The 22,802-nt window shown below is 36.3% G+C and overlaps 1 protein-coding gene and 1 long non-coding RNA gene across 3 annotated transcripts in view; one reads left to right on the top strand and one right to left on the bottom strand.

Moving 5' to 3' along the window:
* The first annotated feature begins 1,729 nt into the window (after positions 1–1,729).
* On the top strand, positions 1,730–13,675 carry LUM (lumican). The gene is made up of 3 exons (NM_001276357.2): positions 1,730–1,812; positions 4,783–5,679; positions 12,648–13,675. Exons 2-3 carry the CDS (start codon positions 4,803–4,805, stop codon positions 12,800–12,802), a joined length of 1,032 nt encoding a protein of 343 aa, NP_001263286.1. The 5' UTR covers positions 1,730–1,812; positions 4,783–4,802; the 3' UTR covers positions 12,803–13,675.
* Positions 13,676–19,452: 5,777 nt separating this feature from the next.
* The window catches only part of LOC112533355, a 39,716-nt gene continuing 36,366 nt past the window's right edge, over positions 19,453–22,802 (bottom strand). Inside the window, exon 4 of one of the 2 annotated variants that reach the window (XR_003077436.3) lies at positions 19,453–20,322. This is a non-coding gene — a long non-coding RNA (uncharacterized LOC112533355). The remainder of the gene's footprint in view (positions 20,323–22,802) is intronic. The other variant, XR_003077435.3, reaches the window with a different exon arrangement.

Below are 22,802 nucleotides of genomic sequence, written 5' to 3'. Positions count from 1 at the left end.
ACCATTTAGCTGATCTGCATCACTCAGGACGTGTAATTATGACCTGTCATCAGCCTCTGTTTTCTAACATGTAAATGGTTTTCCAGTGCCAGGGTGACATGCATGGTGGTAGAATATCAAAACAATTAAATTCACTCCCTCAGGGCTGCACTGGCATTTGGCACTGCCTTAAGTAGTTTTGTTTGCTAATTGTGTTATGACAGAAGTACAGGAATTTGTAGCCCAGGGATTTGCAATCACTGGGTGTATTTCTCATTCTCTGTGAAGAGCACAGAATTATGCCTGGCCTGCCTCTGCCACCAGTGACCCCACTGACATGAAGGCCCAGATGTAGCAGTAGCAGATCTTGGCAGAAACCCATGACTAGGTTCCTCTGCAGCGGGAGGCCACTTGGATTCTCCAACCTACCTACATCATGTACTGTGACTGTTCATAAAGGTAAACAATCTTGTTGCCTTCATGGGCATGAGAGTTAAATCAAAACTTGTGAGTTAAAGAAGTGCAAAGAAATGGATTGCAAGAAGTTCTGAAAGATCATTTATGCTGTACAGGTGGCACCAGAGAAAACAAAACAAAACAAAACAAAACAAAAGCACAGGGCTAAAAACAGGAGTGTTTGCACTCTTGTATCAACAACAATTATGGTTAAATATAATTAAACATGCAAGATTTTTTAAACTGGCTCCTGTATTCTTTCAATATGCACATTTCACATTTGTCCCATCCAGCTTTAGAACAGAGAGGTTGCATCTCATTAAAGGGGAAGACATCTACCATTTAGAGATAAGGGGAGAAACAGTAAGATCCACTTTAAACAGTTACTGTCTCAGTGCATTATTTTTTGGCATTTCCCAGTGAAAATAGCATTCTCATCCAAGCTGTAAGATGCATTCTTGAACTACATCCATGGAATAAGAAACAGACAATGTAAAGCTGAGTAGTTCCAGATTCTGAAGAGCAGGAGAAAGCCGTAAGTGCAAAAATGAACAAATGTATAAAGTGAGTTTACAGTAACTGCTGGGGAAAAAAATACAACACAAAAACCATTCCTGGTGATGTGTTTGTACTAAACAGGCATGCATTTAATCACCAAAGAAAAGTTACAGACCAAGTAAATTACTAGAATTTGTGGAAGAAACTTTGAACTCAGTATCTTATGTTGAGTAAAATGATGTAATTCAAAGATAATCCTGACACTTTTGTTCCTGTCCTTAAGCTAGAAGTTTTATTAAGGATATTTTATTGTGGACATAAGATAGTTAAAAAAAAAAAAAAAAGAATGAGTCACTTGGCTAAAGAAGTACAGCAGCATTGAGGTCTGAGTGCTATTTGTTAACTCATGTCTAGCAGTATAAAATAAGTTGGAAAACAAAAGTCTGTTTATAATTTGTTTTATAAAGGAAAATGTTGTTCCTCTAAAATACAGAAAATCTTTGTATAATGCCACGGCTAGTGATCTAAACTTTTTCAGATTTGTGAAAAACTTATCATTGTGTCATCCCACAGGAACAGCAGATGGGTTGTCCTTGTACAGAATGTGGTATCCACCTGCACTTCATTAAGAGAGCTGCATTTTCATACATGCCACACCACAAGATCACCATGATGACATAGCAGCTTCAGAGAACAGCCTGACTAGTTTTTTTTTTTTTTTCAGGGTCTTTTTTTTTTTTTTTTTTTTTTTTTCCTCTTGTAACACAGAGGATCTGGCAGACTTTTACCTCCTGTCACTGTTTACAGCATATATTGGTCGATACAGTCCCTTATTGCATCTGCTCTGGGAATTAAGGAAAGCAGCTTCAAGGCAGTAAGGTAAGTGCTGCTGCATGTTTTAACTGTAATGTTCAGCTATTTAAATGTAGCTGTAATGGGAATGTGAAAACATGTCAAGATAAGTTTGCCAATTTGTAAATTGAATACAAATCAGCAGTCATTTAGTGCATTTACTTTTTTAGCTTCCTTGAAACAACCTCACATGTTTTGTGCATCAATGCTGCACTTTTTCAAAGTCTGTTTTGTTCTGCTTCAAAAGAAGAGTTGATTGTACAGCACAAAGAATTTATTTTAAAGACTACTCATTCCTCACTTGGTAATAGCTTCATAGCACTCCATTTGTTAAATTTTCTTTCTTCATTTTATAAAAAGGCAAGGTATTCAAACATGCAAATAATTAATCAAGTAAACAAAGAGAGGAAACCTATAGGCACATTGAAAAACTGTGGATAATTTTAAAGCTCATTTTATATATACTATTGAAACTTTTTAATATGAACTCTAATGCAAACTGAGTGAAACAATAAGCTGCAGAATTAAGGCATATTTAGATTAATGCTGTTTGAATAATAAACTTTTATATACCTTATTTCACAACTTTGGAATTGAAGCAGTATAGACTCCAAAATAATTTGAATACTGTAGTAAGCATTTTTCCAAATTTGTGGATTTGTCATTTGGTGTGTTTTGGCATGCTGCCTGAGCAACTTCACAAATGTTTTCACAGGTATTTAACAGCATAACTGAGTAGAACAAACACAGGCATGTTTTTCAAGCATGCTTGTGTTATAAGATAAACATCTAAGAATGTATGCTGATGTTATCTTTTGAATGTATATAGTTCAGTGTAACAACTGAGCATGTTTATATGATCTATTTACATTTTACACTTCTGACAGAGAACCACATAGAATGCAAAACCACAAATAAAATAGAACAACACCAAAAGTTCATGTTACTGTTCTATTTCATGTCACGTATGTGCACATGTGACTTTTCACTATAGAATTGCCATTTAAATTTTAAAATCTTACTGGTAAAATCATTCAACATTTTTTTTATCTAACTCTAATGTTTTCATGGTAGTTAAACATTGTACACTCTTTAACTGTCTGCCTATGATATAAGTAATAAAGATAAGCATTTTGAATATAACTGGAAACCACAAGAACAATAGAACTTGAATTTAAAAAGGGAATGTTTGTTCTACATTATCAGTAAGACTATGAAATGATGAGGACATGTAAAAATGTCATTGTGAGGTCAGAGAGTGTAGTCTAAGAAGTTCAGTACAATGTCATATATTTTGAATACAAAGCAGTTAGTTCTTCGCCTTTAATGTTTAGTATCAAAATAGGAACAGGATTAAAACCAGACTGCATTGTTGTAACTTCTCTCCTTTCAAAGTAACTATACTTATTCATACCAGCAGGGGACTTTAAGTCCCCTGTGTGTTCTCATCTCATACAGTAATGAAGAACAGACAAAGAAAATTACACTGATAACTCATGTTTCAATGGTTCTCTATCCAGCAGTTTGTCATTAGCTGAAACAGAGCCAACACCATGGTAAAAGATATGCAATTCTAGTTGTTCAGAGGACAGCAGCTTAATATCCAGCAGTGAGGCTTTGTGTGTGATTGACTGGAGATGAGAACATTTTAAAAAAATTCCTTCCATTACACAAGATCAGTAGGCCCTGATTAAAGTTACTCTAGTTGGTTAAAGTGTGACGTGGCTTTCATCAACTCAATAAAAGCAAGGAAATTTAGTTAAAGAAGACTTTCTAGCTCTGACCTGGCATTTTAACTTTAGGAACTCCATCACAAAATAGTGCTAACAAGACTGACCTACTCTGCTGGAAGACTGCCTAGATCTGAGAACAGTGTCTGGTGGTCTGTTTAAATGATGCACATGCTGTCTGAAATTATTTTTGAGAAGAAGGGGGTTCTAAGGATTTTCTGAATTCTCTCACTCTTTGAACAGTAGCTGAGTACATGTTCATGGTGAAAATCAAAGTAAGCTCATCAACTTCATTGATGCTAACCTGACCTTTACAACTCAGCATCCATCTAGGTAGTAAGAAATATCTGCAGTATTAATAGATTTGTGTCTTGTGAAGCATCTAATTAGTAAAGTATGTCCTTGAAAAGTAATGTGAGATGACTCATATTGTATCACAGCAAAACATCCCCAAATGTCCTAAACATCCTTTTGCTATATATGATCTAGAAGGACAACTGTAAAGCAAGTGCTTATTGATCTATTTATTTAGAGTGGTGATATAAATAATTAGCACTCTCATTGTCATATATCAATTCTGAAAGAACGTTTGCACTACATGAAGAGCTGTCATTTCATATCCAATGTAGACCTATATTAGATAGATTACACACATGTACACATATGTAGTGACGTTTGAAAGATCCAGGAGAACATGTGGTGTTTTTATGAGTTTGTTCTTTAACTAAATATGGAAATGGGAGAAGATATCTCAAGCTATTGGCATCCTCAGTTTGCAACTTTCCTGAGTTTTTTGAAACTAAATTAAACCACAAACATATTATTTAAGTATAAGGTACTTCAACATATTAGGAGTAGCAATGAAAGCTTGATAGAATTTAAATGGCAAAACTGTTTCTGCATACGACCTTCAGCAAAACCAGAAACTTCTGTTGCAAGTTTAGAAAACTTGGACTTTACCATCCTTCTTGTAATTTAATGAATGGCTACAGGATCATTTTAAAAATGTGTCACTTGCAGCAGCAGAATGGCCTGCAGATTCACATTACAAAGGCAGATCATAACAAAATAGGTGCTGTAAAACTGTAATAGTAACACTGCATTGCTAACAAACCAATGTATTTTTAATTAATTAATAGCTTTATATAGGAAGCCTGTGTTAATTAGTGTTGAATCATAATCTTTGTATATTAAAATTTCAAGTATTGGAGAAAAAATAGAAAGAAAATCAGAATTGTAACTTTTTTTATTCTCCTCCACTGTACAGAGACAAGACACATTGAAAAGATGACTTTAAACTCTCTACCCATCTTTCTAGTATTGATTAGTGGCATTTTTTGCCAGTATGACTATGGTCCTGCAGATGATTATGGCTATGACCCTTTTGGGCCATCCACAGCAGTCTGTGCCCCAGAATGTAATTGTCCTTTAAGCTATCCCACTGCAATGTATTGTGACAATCTTAAACTGAAAACCATTCCAATTGTACCAAGTGGAATAAAATACCTTTATCTTCGAAACAATATGATTGAGGCCATTGAAGAGAACACATTTGATAATGTAACAGACCTGCAGTGGCTGATCCTAGATCACAATCATCTGGAAAACTCAAAAATTAAGGGAAGAGTCTTCTCTAAACTAAAGAATCTGAAGAAACTTCACATTAACTACAACAATTTGACAGAAGCTGTTGGACCGCTCCCCAAAACTCTGGATGACCTGCAATTAAGTCACAATAAGATCACAAAAGTCAACCCTGGTGCACTTGAGGGGCTGGTAAATCTGACTGTCATTCATCTCCAGAACAACCAGCTGAAAACAGATTCTATTTCTGGGGCATTTAAAGGTCTGAATTCACTTTTGTATCTAGACTTAAGCTTCAATCAACTTACAAAGCTACCAACAGGACTGCCTCACTCCTTACTCATGCTGTATTTTGACAATAACCAGATCTCCAATATTCCTGATGAATACTTCCAAGGTTTTAAAACCCTGCAATATTTACGTTTATCGCACAATAAATTAACAGATTCTGGAATACCAGGCAATGTCTTCAATATCACATCATTGGTCGAGTTGGATCTGTCCTTCAATCAGCTGAAGAGTATTCCAACTGTCAGTGAGAATCTTGAAAACTTCTACCTCCAAGTGAACAAAATTAACAGTGAGTTAAAATTGCATGTTTTCATTAACATTTACCACAGTCCAGAAAGCAATGGCTTGTGTGTCGGGAATTGTTGTTCGAACAGTCTGAAGAAATAGTACTGGCTAACCTCTTAGTACCCTGACATTTCTCTGACTGTTGCTCACATTAACATTAAAAGACAGACATTTAGCTACCTACTTGAAGACAGAAAATTCTGTTTTCCTTCAAATGTGGCTATTAATGGTCAAATCCTCATCTCGCATAAATTAAAATAATTGCATTGAAATCCATAGGGGGTACTTATACAATTTAGGAAAAAAAAAAAAAAATCACCTCTGGAAAAAGTTTAATCAAAGTGGAAGATATTCAGAATTTGTAAGTGAAGAAACAGGATCTGACTACAGTATGTATAACCTTTCAGAAGACTGGCAGTGGCAGTACTAGAGGGAAGGAAAGGTAATCCCTAAGGTATTAGGTACAAGGCACAGTGAAAAATACACAAACTAGCTGGTTTGGGGTTTATTTATTTATTTATCTATTTCCTCCCTTCCTTATCTTTCACCCTTACAGGCAGTATATTTCCAAATCCATCTTGAAATCCTCAGAGTTGCCCTGTTGTTTCTTCTTTCCATTCCTGTTTTCCACATAATATTATCAGGTGTCAAGCTTGTCTCCATTTAAACAAAATTTGAACGGAAGTTCAATCTAAAGTCAGTAACCCCACCTTGTATGAGATCATGGAGGTTTCTACTGAGACAGGACTGCCTTAATCCTGGGGTAGGAGGGAGATCTTATGGAACTGAGCAGGCCCCACCCTCCCATCACACGCACTCCAGCTATACTTCTGTAAGCAGTGACCTCTCATGGAGAGGCAATATGGTCAAAAACAACTGTGTTTCTGTTGGGGGCTTACATCATCCTGCTAGCTAGCATTAAGTAAATCAGAAAATCCTCCTGTCTGTTTACCTGCATCTATCAGGTCTCCAGGATATCACTGCTAGCTAATAGATTTAATTTTTCTTCACTCTACACGAACTTAGACTTGCAGCAAAATATTTTAATGCAAATCTTACCAGGGATAGGGCAACACTTTTTATTTATTTATTTATTTATTTACCATGTTTCACATGTTCCTCAATATTTTTTTTTTTTCCTGTATCTCATTTACTTGTTTTGATGAAGGAAAACAATGAACTGATGCTTCCCACATGAGGTACCAAATATAGCAACCTACAGAGCTCTTTCAGATACTCTTCTGTTCTGGAAAGAGCTGATGATTTTTAATTTCTCCTGTGATAAATGAGGCATTTTTCAATGCTTAGAACAGCTGTTCTGAGCCTTCTTCAAGAGATCCAGGTACCAAGTTTGCTTTCCACTCACATTTCCAAGGACTTCTGAGCAACTGTGATAGCAATTCACTTTTTCAGTGAAAGCAATGTTTCCAGAACACTAGTCAGTGGAGAGGGTGATGGTGTGAGGTGTGCATGCACTGGCTACTGCTACACTTTGATTGCTACTATATGGACTGATGTATGAGATCTCTGTTTCGTTCTTTTGGCTGAACAAGGAAGTGTAGAAGACAAATTTCTTTGACTATCTAATTTCAAAGGCATAATATTGTGTTCCCTAATATGCAAATTAACAATGTGGGGCAAGCAATAGGCATTTTGGTTTAAGCTAGTATAGGACCATGGTGAGTTTATAAAAGTCTTTGCTCTCTTCCTATCTCAAGCCCAGAATGGAGAAGATTGGAGTTTCTGTTTTTTATTGTTTTGTTTTGTTTTTGTTTTGTTTTTAATGGTTTTTTTTAGTAATTTCAGGGTGAAATTTAATGCTTCGTAATAACAATTGTTTGCTCCTATGCTTTAAGATGCCTTTAGGTTTAAGTATATATTTATTGTATTTGTTATTATAGATTATTCAGGGAAAAAAAACCCTCTGCAGGTATAAACATCAAAGAGAATCAATGATACAAGAGGACAGTTCACAGGTCCATATTTCATTTGCAAAGAATTAAGAAAAGAATTGCTTACACCATAAGCCCTAGCAAGAAGATATCATAGGAATGGAGTATAACAAGTGGAACTTGAAAACTTTCCAGAGGACAGTCGAAGACACATATTCTCATAGAATCATGGAATCTTTAGAGCTGGAAGGGACCTCTGAAGACCACCTAGTCCACCTGTCCTGCAATGAACAGGGACATAACAAATAGATCACGTTGCCCAGGGCCTTATCCAGCCTCACTTTGAAAGTCCCTGGGGATGGGGCATCAATTACATAACTGAGCAACTTGTTCCAGTGCCTGACCACCCTCACTGTAAAAGATATTTTCCTTATATCTAACCTAAATCTACCCTCTTTAAGCTTGGTACCATTTTCCCTTGCTCTATCACAGCAGACCTTGCTAAAGAGTCTGTCCCCTTCTTTCCTGTGGCTCCCCTTTAGATACTGAATGGTTGCTGTCAGGTTACTTCACATCCTTCTCTTGTCCAGGCTGAGCAGCCCCTGCTCTCTCAGCCTGTCCTCACAGGAGAGGTGTTCCATCCCTTTGATCATTTTTGTGGCCCTCCTGTAAACACACTCCAACTGTACTGAGGACTCCACATCTGGATGCAGTACTCCAGGTGAGACCTCACCAGTGCTGAGCAGTGGTGCAGGATCATCTCCCATGACCTGCTGGTCATGCTTCTTTTGATGCAGCCTGGGGTATGGCTGGCTTTCTGAGCTGTGAGAGCACATTGCTGGCTCATGTCCAGCTTGCCATCACCAGTACCCCCAGGTTATTTTTGGCAGGGCTGCACTCAATCCTTTCATCCTCCAGCTTGTATTTGTAATGGTGGTTGCCTCGACACAGGTACAAGATGCATTTGGACCCAGCTTTCTGCTGCAGCTCTGGCTGCATTTTGCTGCAGTTCATTGGCTGGATCAGTAGTTGTCCCATGAATTTAATTACTCTAAACATAGCTAGCTGTAAGATTCTTCTTGGCCTTCTATCTGGAACACTGCACCAATCTCATAGTGTTTTTTTACTGTGGTCTGTGCAGAAATGACTCAGATATGCTTACTATCAGACCACAAGCCAGCAAGGATGACTAGAACTGCTGATCCCATTAGGCTTTTCTGCTGTATTGCATGCCTTAACAAGAAGTCTTAGCATAGTTATTTTTCCTCAGCTTAAGGCTGCTTGTGCTCCTGATTAAAAAAGTGATACACCTTTGGTTAGCATACAGTCAAAAAACAATTTTGAGTAGAAAATAAATGTATATATGTTTCTATTTTTGTGAGAGCAGAGGATAAATCTGCTCCTGGTTTTTATTCCTTTTTAAATATATTTATTATATTCAGGTTATTTGTTAGAATATCAGAATTTCTTAAGAGGACAGACACATTCAGTGAGAAAATAGCTGTTCAGATGAAAATCCAACTTTTCTCCAATCCTTGTAACTATCTCTGTCAGGCTCAAGCAGGAATTCTTTGTTGGCAAAATATGAATGTCACACTGGTGGCAAAATTCAACATTCATTGTCTCTGAACATGGATATTATTAATTTAGAAACATTTTTTAACATGACTATCTGCAACATTAATCACTATAATAAAGGAGGAAGTAAACTAGTGATGTTTCAGTGCTTCAGTCTCTTTGATTGTAGTTCCCATGCAGAACATCTAGATAACAGAACATCAGATGCACTCCAAGTCCCACTTACCTAATCTTTTTGTATGGTAGACAATAATTAGAATACAGATATTTTTAATATGCTTCTAACAGCTGCAATTACATGAACTGTATAATAAATTGATACCCACATGAAAAAAACTGTGCACTGAGTAATGGAACCCAATACCACTGAACTTCATGACAGAGTTCCTTTGACTTCCATGAAGACTAAATCAGAATCTACTTCCAAAGTGGTTTCAATCTCATAAGCAGTCTGCACAGTTAGATATTTTAGTAGCACTGATAAACTTTATGATTTACATGTATGAGGTTTAAATACTCTGAGTACCCAAATTACATATACATACCTTATATTTCAACCAAACATAAGACCTTGTACTCAGAAGTAACAGTAAGAAAAAATATAAAAAAAGGAAGTTCAGAAAGCTTTTATATGTGTGGTCTCAACAAAAGTGTACTTACCATGCCATTTTATTTTCCATGAATGATAGGAAAAGGAAAAATTAATCTATATTAGAATTCATATTTATTCAAGTCTTTACAAATTACACCCAAATTACCTACAAAGATCTAGATGTAAATAATTAATGGTATAGTCTGTAGGCCAAGCAAACTTATGTTTTCATGCAACAAATACCATACAGATCTAATCCTATATCTTAGTGTATATGGTTATATCCCACAAGAATTGACAGTTCACTTCAGCTGATACATTCTGAACTGGAAGAATATTAGAATTGATCTGCAGTCTTAGTATTATGAATATTATGATTTTGTCTGACCAATGACTGTGCCATCAAGGATGTCTTTCATCTCTCACTTGTTGCAATTTCCATGAAAATAAATAGGCATTACCTTTGGCTCTCATCTTTCCAAAACAGGGTTGTACAATGCACAGAATCTAGGAAATTGTTTTGATTTTGGTGTCTAACTGGTGTAAAATATCTTACATTTTTGAAATGCATTTCCTTAATCTTCATTTAAAACTTATGTTGTGGAAGATACACATAGTTTTACCCGCTATTCAACATCATATTTCTACTTCTACTATCTCGAACACATTGCCTATACTGTCATTCTTTAAAGATCTGCCTTTATGGATGAATATACATTTATACCTAGTTCACACTAGTTCATTTCATCACTGATAGCAGATTATTGTAGCGTTAGTTCTGGAAGAATTCAACTTAAAGTGGAGGTATGAAAGATACTTCCTCCATCTCCTTTAGTACTACAATGGAATGTAGGTCAACATGTTTTCTCAAATGAGATAAAGTCATAAAGCACAGATATAAAAGGTGCTGTTTTCAAAAGTCCACTGGTAGTCAAAAGGATTTCTGATTCTGAGAACCCTATATATGTTTTTTGAGAATTATGAGATGCAGTCCTCTGCAACATGAAAGCATTTCATAGGATTTGATCAATTACAAACACTCTAAGACGACTCTCAAATTTCTTCTTCAGTGGTGACAGTGTATGAATCAAAGTGAACAGAGATAAGAATGAAGGACCATCTTTGTAGAATTACACAGTATGGTATATAATGGGTAGTAGGCTTATTCACATAGATTCTCTCTTGAGAACAGACCTTTTCTGCATGATACATGCGTTGGTTGCTTTGAAGTTAACGCCTCTTACTTAATTTCATGAAAACTACAACAGATAGAAAGGGCACAATAAAACCATTTTACAGAGCAGATTCTCAGCTACAGAATGCTATTTTTCAACATAGTCACTACCACTAACTGCACTTTTTTCAAGAGATGAACAAGAGCCTGAATGCAACACTTGTAAAAGTCTGTACCAGTGGAAGTGACCCACAGTTGCTGTTACCACTGCTGAAATGGACCACCCTAAGCCTTACTGTGCTCACATCCACTGTTTGGTTTCCATTAACATTCAGCAAACATTGATGGATGTCAGTGGGTTCAACGTTTTCTGCATAGAGGAATTCAGTGACACCTTTTTGCACACTTCCGTGTCAGATGCCATTCTGTCAGACTGCCCCTCTGCTGCCATCTGTCACATGGCAACAAAATGTAATGGAATGTTGTTGGGAAGGTTCAACCTCTACTGCCATACCACCAATATCCACCTCTGATGTCTTGAGCCAACATAATAAAATGGGAGGCATTACTTTCGGAGCAACCCTTGTATATATGTGTGCTTACTGATAGGAGCACAGAAATTTTTATTTATTTATTTATTTCATTTTATTTTTTGGCTTCCAGTTAATACTGTTCATAAGGTACCAATTCCATTCAAGATCTGCTGTATTTTAACTGGATGGAGTATATTTTTCAAGTATTTTTTATGTTTACTTACTTGGTAAGCCTGCTATTCCGGAAAGGTTCAGCTATACTATTTCAGTGTAACTCCTTCCTTGTTCCTAGGCTAAATTTCATTTTGAAAACAGTAAATCAAAATTAAACATTCAGAAAACAATATTTAACAGAGAAACTCCGTGGATTGCCTGTTCTTATGTATAAGGCCAAATCATAGTTTCAGTTGTTCCAGAAACTTCATTCAAGATATTACATAGCACTGTTTCACTTTTCCATCACAGTGCACTCAGCATAAGAGATTATTCCCTCTGCATCCCAGGTTCTACTGATTCTCTTTTTTTTCTTCTTCTTTCCTTTTCTTTTTTTTTTTTTTTTTAACTTTTCTTTTTTCTTCTAAGTGCCAGCTTGAATCTGTAAATAAAATATGAAGTCTTAAAATTCATACTGATGTTGGAAGCACACCGCACTAGAAAAACCCCGTCTTGAAATTCTGAACTTCTGAACTTCTCACAACTAAAGAGAGGAACCTCTTCCACACATCTGACAAGGGGAAATGGTTTCAAACTAAAAGAAAAGTGATTTAGATTGAATATAAAGAAGATTTTACTGTAAGGTTGGTGAGGCACTGGAACACATTGCCCAGAGAAATGGTGGATGCTCCATCCTTGGGAGACATCCAAGGTCAGGTTGGATGTCACTCTGAGCACCCTGATCAGCTGTAGGTGTCCCTACTCATTTCAGGGGAGTTGGAATAGATGACCTTCAAGGATCCCTTCCAACTCAGAAGATTCTATGATTCTATAATACAGACCTCTCAAGTTGCAGTAAACTAACAGAATTATATCAGTGGAAACACATTAAATATTGAAAAATATTTTCAGTGGAGGTTCAGATTGGTTATTTAGGAAAATGTTTTTCACTGAGATGGAGGAACAGGCTCCTCAGGGAGGCCACATTTTCCAAGTCCTATTTGTCCTAATTATTCATGTTTTTTCTTACTCATGTACCCTTTTTTTCAGAGTTCCCACTGAGCAGCTTCTGTAAGGTTGTTGGACCACTGACCTATTCCAAGATCACACATTTACGCCTGGATGGAAACAATCTCACTCGGGCTGACCTGCCACAGGAGATGTACAACTGCCTTCGAGTTGCTGCGGATATCTCTCTGGAGTGAGATGCCTAAGAGTCTGCAGTTCCCTTCTAGGGGTCATTATTACAGGAATTGCATCATGATAGCTCTTTAAATTTAGGATACGTCTTAAAAAAAAGCCAATCTGCATATTATCCGTTCTGTTTGTTAACATTTAGCATGCACTTGGCAACCTTAAGGACATGTGTGCATATTTTTACAAAAGGTTGTTATTTAGAAAGCACAAGAATGACCAGATGTGGTGCAAAATATGCCTTCATGTGGTTAGTTAAGTTGAGGGAAAATATTCAACTTGATAGAAATCCATGTTCAAGCATGCAGTATGTACCATCTGGTACCAGACATATGTAGAAGTCAGATGGGTTTCATCAGAGTGCTGAGCAGTATGGGCTAGCCTGTGTAAATAGAAGATTCTCTTGCAAGCAATCCAGCATTCTTAATTATTCATGCCCTTCTTTTGTTAAAATGTTTTAACAATATAAAAACAGTTTAAAATGTATGAAAATATTTTTTAGAGCCCATTACAGTATAAAATGAATAGGATATGTGAAGGATAACAGAAACAAATATTTTTTTCAGGTCAAAAATTGTTTTCTTTTTGTCATACTTTCATTTAAATTTTCATGGCAAGATTTTTATCCATTGCTGGTATAATTGTTATTTCAAAATAAGTCATATATACAAGTATTTTTATTCAATTACTTGCATGCTACTTTTAACCAGACTGTAGAAAATAAAATATAGTAAATAGTATTTCTGTGTCCATATCATTGCCAACAGTGTTTCAATCTTTTATAAAATGCAAAGAAAAAATTCCTTCAGGTTAAAATATGATAATCAAAGATATTCTATTTTGCAAAATTTATTGTAAGGTTAAATAAACTGTTTTCTCAAGTTTCAAGTTTCAATATGTTTATAAAGTTACAATTTAAGCTACTGCACCTCACTTGCATTAGCCATTAAGTCCGCATCTTCTGCACCCTGCAGTATGGGAGTCACAGCATTATGAAACATCGTGAATTAATTTGTAAGCACTGTGAAAAGAGTAACAAAATCTGTCAGAAGCCACAGGCAACAAGTAAAATGCAACCCTAGCTATTCATAACAGAAAAACAGTAATATATTGTACCTGGGAATGAATAGTCCAAATATTGTCAGCATCTCAGAATACACACTAAAAAAAAGTGCTAGTAACTGAGAGTCATAAATGACTTGCTTGCAAACCCAGATCATCCCATGGGTACTATTTAGACTATTAAACACTCAACCAGAAACTCTTGGAGTTTCCATAGCAAAAGCAGAAAGTATCATCTAAGAAAAAAATTCCAAACAGGATTTAGTTTTAGCTAGAGGTGAAGTACGTAGTGTGTGTTTTGTAATATCCATTAAAGATGTTTAGGAACATCCATAAAAGGGGTCAGGAAGCGTCTTACAGGTAAACTGTCTTCCTTCCAAGCTATGCCTTTTTCTCTCTGAATATACTGTATTCCTCAGTCCAATAATTCATTGCAGTTTTCCACTGCCAAACACTGGGACAGACTCAGAGGTGCACAATGAATGGGCAAGGTGGCAAAGCAAAAGTTGCAAAAGAGAAATTCAGGCTGGACACAATGACAGTGTGAAACCCTGATATGAGTTGCGCAGGGAGGCTGTGAACTCTCCATCCTTTGTGATTTTCAGATCGGTGGGCACTGCCTTGAGGAACAGCATAGCTTAACATCTAGAAGGAGCTTGAACTAAAGGACCTCTACTATTTCCCTCAAACTTATTAATAATTTATACTATTCCAAGAATACTGGTAAGTAATGGGGAAAAATATCGGTTTTAACAACCAGCTCAACAGTGGAAGAGTTTTGTATTAAATTCACATGGAAAATGTATTGTTTCGAGTTCCAGTCCATAATTCAGATTCCCTGGATACTCGCAAAATCATAACTCAGCTAACATTTGGATATAGATTCCATAGGTAAAAACTGTGGAAACTCTCCTCTGATGCCCAGATGTCTGCAGCTGGCTTGTGCAAGTCTGCTCCCATTCTAACACATGTGAACTACTCAGTGCCAGCAGTGAAGTCAGAGGCCGAACCCATCTAACTATCCCATGTGCAATAGCAATGGTAAAGATGCTTAGATGTCTACACAAAAATAGAGTCTGTATTGAGAGCCATTATCCCTATGAGCAGAGTGCTCATGAGGGACATTTTGGTTCCAACTTTTTTTGCAGATTTACACATTGGATGAAAGACTCTCATTCTGCAAGAAAAGAACTTAATTAATAAGATACAAAATTCATGCATAAATATCTAATAAAATTTTAGTATGTACAGTGAGTAGTTAAAAATCAGTTGGCGCAGAGGAAAGCAAGGAGAGCTAAAATTGTGCTGCAGGGCACTCATCTTGCATGAAGGAAAATTCAGGTTCAAGTGCCTGAGTAAATAATCATTTTATTATGCAAAGCACAACAGCTTAAAAAAAAAGCAGAGCACTCCTAACCACACAATGGTCTGCAGGGTCAGAAATTAAGCTGTGCTTATGAGCTAGGCAGGAAATATTTTTGTCCATATTTCTACCTTGCTTTAACTAAAAAGTGTTTCTGAGATACAGGGATCTTCCTGATGAACCCAACTTGAACAAGTTCAGAAATGAGATTGAATCACTCAAGATTGTGCTCAGCCAATCGCATAAGCTCTTTGCCCAGAAGACTTCAGTTTGCATTTTCTAAGTTGCTATTTGTTAGATAGCGTTTGTGGATCCTTAAGGTTCTACATATACAGAATCATGAAGTTGTTAATTTCCTCCAAGAAAACCATCCTCAGTAACATTTTGAACAAGTGTCTGAATTCATTACTAATAGCAGTCTAATAATACTTTAAAGTCTTCATGAAAAAAATAGCACGATTTAAAAAGGTTTACGAATTCTGTCTATGCCTCCTGTCAGTTTTTGTGATAAGGGTTTACTCAGAATAAGATTATTCTGATTAGCATGTAGGCCATGTTTTTATCATTGCAAATAGCTACCTGCTGTAGAATCTCAGCAGTGGAGATGGCAAAAAACAAACATTATGTTTGCAGACAGACTCTCTAAATCTTTCTTTCCCAAGAGACAGGTATGAATGTTGATGAGAGAAAGTAGTTAAGTCTGGGATACCGATGAGAATGGAAGCATATTTTTCTTGTCACAAAACATAACCAGCTGCTTAAACATATGGCATTTGCTAGATTTAAGTTTCTAGCATTCATCAGACATGCAAAAACTCACATATCTCATATCCCTTCAGGATATCCCCTGTGGAGCTTCTTGATAACTGCACCTTGGGGCATAGCTCATTGCCTGCATGGTGGTATAAGCTGCCTATAATAATGTATTTTCTTAATAGATGGACAGGCTTCTTGCTGTGATTGACACACCAACACATAGAGAAAGACACTATTATGCTAGTTATTAGTGACCTAGAGAAGTTCTATGCCAGGAATTGCTAGTGTGGAAGCTGCAGCTCCTATTATCTTTACTATTGTGACTCTATCAGTTCTTGTATTGCTTAGCCAGCATGGAGCCAAGAGCTGCAGAGGAGATCAAATTATCTTGGAGCCTTTGGATGTGCAAAGAAAAGAGGCTGTTAGATTTAACTGTATAGGCAGCTAGGCTGCGTAAAAGAACATTTTTGTGTCTTGCAGCATGAGGTAAAGTGTTCAGGACAGCAGTGTTGTCTTATCAACCTGACTAGAGAACACATTCCAAAAATTATAAAGACACTTAAATATACTGAATAGTGCCTGTAAAAATATATATTTCTGTTGAAGATAGTGCCTTTATTGAATCACGCATAAGACTGCAGACAGAAGTACTGTAAGTTTTTATAAATGTCATACCTTGTAAACCAATATAATAATAAGCTGTCTACAAGATAAACAAGGCCAAAAGCTGTCTTTCAAAATTCTGTTGTTGTTGTTGTTGTTTTTTTTCCCATGAACTTTCCAGTATCTCACTGTGTGCCTCTGCTATGCATCTTACTCTGTCATCTGGTTTCCAAGGTAGATAAACAAATGTTTCCTGAACTTCACATTTAGACTTAATGATTTTACTGTCAAATAAATGAACAGGAAGGCTTGTGAATTCTCAAAAGAATTCCAAAATTATGTCCAACATCACATTGATTTTTGAGTAATATTTGTGATTCAAAGTATAAAAAAAGAGTTGCATTTTTACACAGTTTAGGTAATAAAAGTCATCTCCTGACAGATTTTTCAGGCTCACCCTAGGCTCAGAAGATGAGAAGTATGCTGTTCCTAATGAAATCCACAGCTTTGACACAAAGTGTATATTACCTGTACAGTGCAGAAAGGCACTAGGCATTTAGTTCTGGAATTCACAGCAGCCACTGTGATGAGTGGAGAATCACCAGATTCTCCCACAGAGCTGGGCTCTAGCTTTCTTAAAAATAAATTAAAAAAAAAAAAAAAAAAAAGTGGTGTTGTGCTGAAGTGCTTGTTGAGGTTATCTATAGTATAAAGATGTAGTGTTTGTTGAGGACTTTAATCTACACTGTAAAGACATTATTTCAACATGTTCTATCTGAAAGGATAATTGGTGACTGGACTATTCATGGTGAGATTCTAGCTTCAAGTCAGGACTCTGGAAGAAAACATGAGTAGTTTGGAATTGCCAGCTGTTGAAAATTATGACTAACCTGGCTGTTAAAAAAATTACATATTCTTCATTCAATTTTTCCCAAAAAGTATCTGCATTAAAAATTAGACCAAAATATATTACAATTAATGGAAAGTGAAGTACTGATTACATTTTCATATACTTATGCCATTTGGATTTTCTTTCAAAATATTGAAAAAGCACCTTGTCCTTGAATTTCTCATCTGGCAGAATCACTACAGTAGAGTTTTATTATAAAAGGAATACAATATTTTTTTCATTAAGCAGTGGGGGTACTCTTTTTTGAAACCCTTGCTATTTCTTTCAGAAAACAGAACTTTCTAAAAGTCTGAGCTTCTCAGAATTCATCACTTTAGTATGGAAATCTAAAACGAAGAAGTGTTCAAATAATTTTACAATTCTTTAACAGTAGAACTAAATAAAAGAACAGAAGAAACACTAATACCGTGCAGCCTGTTTTCACTATATTTATGTTACCTTCGAATATTTAATCTGGTAATTTATTTTTCAAAACTGTAGATATAAATAATAGTTACTGAATGACTAATGCATGCTTTAATTTACCATTAGTTGCCTAGCAAATATTAATCATCTAAATAGTTATATGCAGGCCCAAGAACTCAAAGTATATTTGTAATTTACAAATGCATAAGTTGGATATTTAATTTAAGATATATTTAGCATATAGAGTTGCATATCTAACATTTTAAAAATCAAGTCTCTGATATTAACATAGAATATATTTGTTTCAGTGTTGAAATTGTTGAAAACTTGAAAACAAATTAAGGTAAGAGATTAACAGCTACATTTACATGACAGGTAAACAACCTAGCTAGACAAGGTAAAAACTGATCTTGGCATCTTGCTGTGGAACTTTGTCGTGTCACCATGGTGAAGAGTTCAAAATAGAAAGAGAACAGACAGCCATATCATTCCTTAATGAAGCATATTTGGAAGAGCTCTGTACTTCCCATAGAAGCTGAACTCTTTTCCATAGTTACTCTGTTCTGAAATTTGCTGCTCTGCAAGGATGTCTTTAAGCTGAGCTACTCAGTTCTCACTGGAGGTTTCACAAGGGAGTTCTCCCAAAGCAGAACTTGTGGGTTGAGATAACTATTTACAAAGATAGAGAAAAGGAAAAGGATAATAGTTATGACAATATATATAACAAATGAAGCATAAGCAATTGCTCACCACCCACTGACTGATGCCCAGTTAGCACCCTGGCAAGCAGAAGAGAGACAGGTGAACTCTCATCCTCTTCAAAACTCCTTCATGGTATCATATGATATAGAATATCCCTTTGGCCAGTTTAAATCAGTTTTCCTGATTCTTTTCCCCCAGCTCCTTGGACCCTTAGCTGAGAATGGCTTTGGCTCTGTACTACACTGCTTAGCAGCAACACATTGCTGTGTTACCATCATTGTTTATCTCCTAGAACCAAAACATAGCATGATACTAGACACTCTGAAGTAAACAATTGGATCCCAGCTGAAACTAAGACACTATTTCAAGCAACAGAAATATATCACCGCTACATGCCAATCTTCAGAAGTGAGAGGCAGGGGAACCCTGAATAAACATGTGGTTTAAGCAGACTGCACGAGTCTGAAGCTGCTGAGTACATGGTGAAAGGTGCCTGAACTATGTGTGGACTTTTTTTCTTCAGATTTTTGAAGCATCTCCATCTCTGTAGTCATCCTGAAGGGAATTTTAAAACATGTTACAGATAAACTGATTGTCTTTTGAGGCATGACATATAGCATTTTAGTAAAGTAGTAATCAAATTAGGCATACTGGTTGGCAGTCTTTGTGAAATGAAGAAATCTACAGGGTGGTGAATTAGTTATACTTGCAGAATATTCTTGGCTGTGCTGGTAATGATCTACACATGCTTGATGTTTAACAGACCTTGCTTCATTCTAAATCTGAGACATATGGCAGTCATTATTTAAAGAAAGCAATGCATTTCTTCCCTGTCACCAATGTCAGTACTGAAGCAGAGCAACCACTCTTACAGAAGTCTCAGTTACCCATATCTCCTGCCTGTAAGTCTTGATTTTTAGCCCTTCTAGTCTTTCTCAAGCACGAGTTGTTCCTATTCCCAAACATGTCCACTGCTCTGATCAAGGAGATGTTACTACTCTTTGCAATTATTGGTGCTCCTCACTCTCCTGTTCTTTTTTTCTGACAGATTCTATTATGAGATTGATTAACAATGTGAATTGCCAGGGTAAATATGGAACAAAAATCCTATAATCATTTCAAACATACTCCTTAAACTGTAATAATCCCAACAATTTATTTCTAAAAGACCTATAGAATCCACAGAATAAGTATTCACGGGATTTTTATTGTAATTATATTTGCATTTCCTTTTATTATCATGCAGTACGGTCTTGTAGATTATCATCTCAGGGACATTTTGTGCTTCACTGATATTTTGATTGCTCAGCTTCACAGCTTAAGAATGACTCTTGTTGAACATAAGGCCTTGGAAAGTGTCTCAGGTTGGATACTCAAAATGAAGTCTCCCAGACCATTAGTCATTTTTTAAAATCTTGGCCAAGATCTTTTATTAGCCTGTAAAAATTTATCACCGCATATTGCACCCTTTAAATAATTAATAGCAACACCAGATGATGGAGAATCATGCAAAACAAATGTACAGAGGAGAATTTGTGGACAGTCTTGATGATTTCTTGGAAAGTAGGCCTTTCTGTGATATCTGTTTGGGCACCCAGTCATGTGTTCCCACAGCGCTCTTTCCAAAACGTTTGAATGCATGTGAGAATACATATTATAGTCAACATAGCCTTTTTCTCCTGATTTTGAGGACTTTTCTCTCCATTTTTTTTTCTGCTGTCTGTTTGCATCTGAAAAAAAATGAAAATACATTTTGTTAAAAAATTCTTAAAAAATAAACATGCTGTTTTTTTTTTTTTTCCTAGTAAATCACAAAATGGTTTGGGTTGGAAGGCACTCTTAAGATCACCTAATTCCAACTCCCCTGCTATAGGCAGGGACACCTCCCTCTGAACCAGGTTGCTCAAAGCCCATCCAGCCTGGTCTTGAATGTTTCCAGGGAGGGGGCTTTCACAGCCTCACTGGGCAACTCTTCCAGTGTCTCACCACCTTCACAGTAAAGAATTTCTTCCTAATGTCCAGTCTAGATCTGCCCTCTTTCAGTTTAAAACCATTTCCCCTTGTCCTGTCACTACATGCCCTTACAAAAAGTCCCTCCCCAGCTTTCCTGTAGACACCCCTTTCAGGTACTGGAAGACTACTATAAGGTCCCACCAGAGCTTTGTGTTCTCTAGCATGAAGAGCCCCAGCTCTCTCAGCCTGTTCCTACAGGGGAAGTGCTCCTGTCCTCTGATCGTCTTCGTGGTCCTCCTCTGTACCTGCTCCAACAGCTCAATGAAATACCTGGTCTACAAATCCACAGAGGTCACATCATGATGTGTTTCTCCTTTGCCAAACAGCAGTTTACGCAAACAGCCCCACTGCCTGTCACAAGGTAAGCTACAAATCCCTCTGCCTAGGACTTCTGCGATAACATAATGAACATCTGTACGTGATCAGCAGGTTAAAGGGTAAATTCAGACCCTCCTGAAGCATAAGAATAATGAATCTTTCTTGTTAAATGTGCAACATCTGGCAGCTTGCATTGGAGTGTGTCACAGCAGATATCTGCCACCACTACTCACTGTTTCAAACTTTTCAGTTCAATGTTTGTGAAGGTCTTGGCTCATTCCTTAATGGTGAACAGATCTCAAAAACTCCATATCCTTTCTATATGCAATTCGTGAAGATTTAGCACAAATGCAAACCAGGTTTATGCTGTGCTGGCTGGCTTTGACAAGAATCATAGATATACTTTTCATCGTAAAGCCTCCTTAAATCAATTGTAACTGAACTCACAAGTATTTTAACATTCATACTGTGGTGCTTTCCACCTCTACCCACCTCTCTTCTATGGAGTCCAGCTGACCAGCCTTCTGGTCACAAGCATGTAGCACGAGGACTGCTGCAGGAGGAAACATTTTAAGGCCTAGTTCTTTAAAGTGGCACTCATAATGAGAAGGTTAGTATGGAAATTTAATTTTTTGCTCATAGGTAGTATATCTGCTTAAAGTTAAAACTTTTATTTTTAGGTATAGATGTAAATATAAGAGATGGTGAAGAGTCTGGAGTTCTAGTGGAGTGAAGCACTTAAGTACTTGTTTTGTTTTTAAGCACATACTTAAGCTACATCAAAATAGCAGGTAATAAAGATGTATTTTTTTTCCATAAACAAAAAGCAAGCTAGTACAAATATGTGCTTGTCAACAAAAGTTTAAAATGTGCTTAACATTAGCCTTACTGAAGTCAGTGGAAGCTGAAAATGTACTTAAGGGTTGATTTCCGTTTATTTATGTCATTTTTGCAAAATAAAAGAATGAGGATTAAAATGAAGACTAAGTTGGTAGATATTTCTTATACCACTTTTTAGACATTCTGAATTTGGGAATCAAAGTACTAAACATTATTAAATAAGTTATTGGAGATTTTATTACTAAAAAAACTATATTGAACTGAATTTAATTTATTATACATTTTATAACAAACATAAACTCATAAAAACTTTGAGGATGTATTTTATGTTTGTAGCATTTTCATTAACTTTTCTTTTAAAATACTTATGCTCTGGCTTTGAGGCTGGCTAGTTTTCCTGATATTTATCTGTTACTTTTTGTACCAGAAAAGAAAACAAAAATCCCCCCCCGAAGTATTTAATGTGAGAAATATGCATCTATGCTTTGGAAAGTGAGTTGGCTGGAGACAGTTTACTTTAGATCAGTGATAAAACAAGATAATTAATTGGTGCCTTGATAATTAAAAACAGACCTCACTGCAGGAGGCACTGTGGAATATGATATCTTAGTAGAAATATATGCAAAAATGTCTCAGAGGAAAAAGGAAAAGGCATGTTTTAATCCTTAAAGAAATGAAAATATATGTTATTAAAAAATTCTTAGCAAACGCTTTTGCTATCTTCTTCCCCTAATCAAGAATTACATCTTTAAATGGAAAGGCAGCATCTGCATTTAATCAAAATCAAATAAAAGATTTCCGTAGGAACAGATGGCACTGTTTTTAATGCTTTGTGGCCAGTTCAGGTATTATGAGAATGAATTATGATGTAAGCAAGCTTTGTGTGTAAAGTATAATTTGACAAATGTATTGAATAAGGGAACACTTTTTGTTACCAATTTCATCTAGACCAGATCATCTCATTTGCTAAAATGTAAGAATCAAATTCCTTCAGCTCTGTGGTTGCTTGATATTAAAGTCAGGATTTCCTGCCTTTTCT

This window comes from Gallus gallus, chromosome 1 (genome assembly GCF_016699485.2).
Source record: "Gallus gallus isolate bGalGal1 chromosome 1, bGalGal1.mat.broiler.GRCg7b, whole genome shotgun sequence".
NCBI lineage: Eukaryota > Metazoa > Chordata > Aves > Galliformes > Phasianidae > Gallus > Gallus gallus.
Note: the sequence above shows the minus strand (reverse complement) of the source record. Positions and strands in the feature narration are given on the sequence as shown.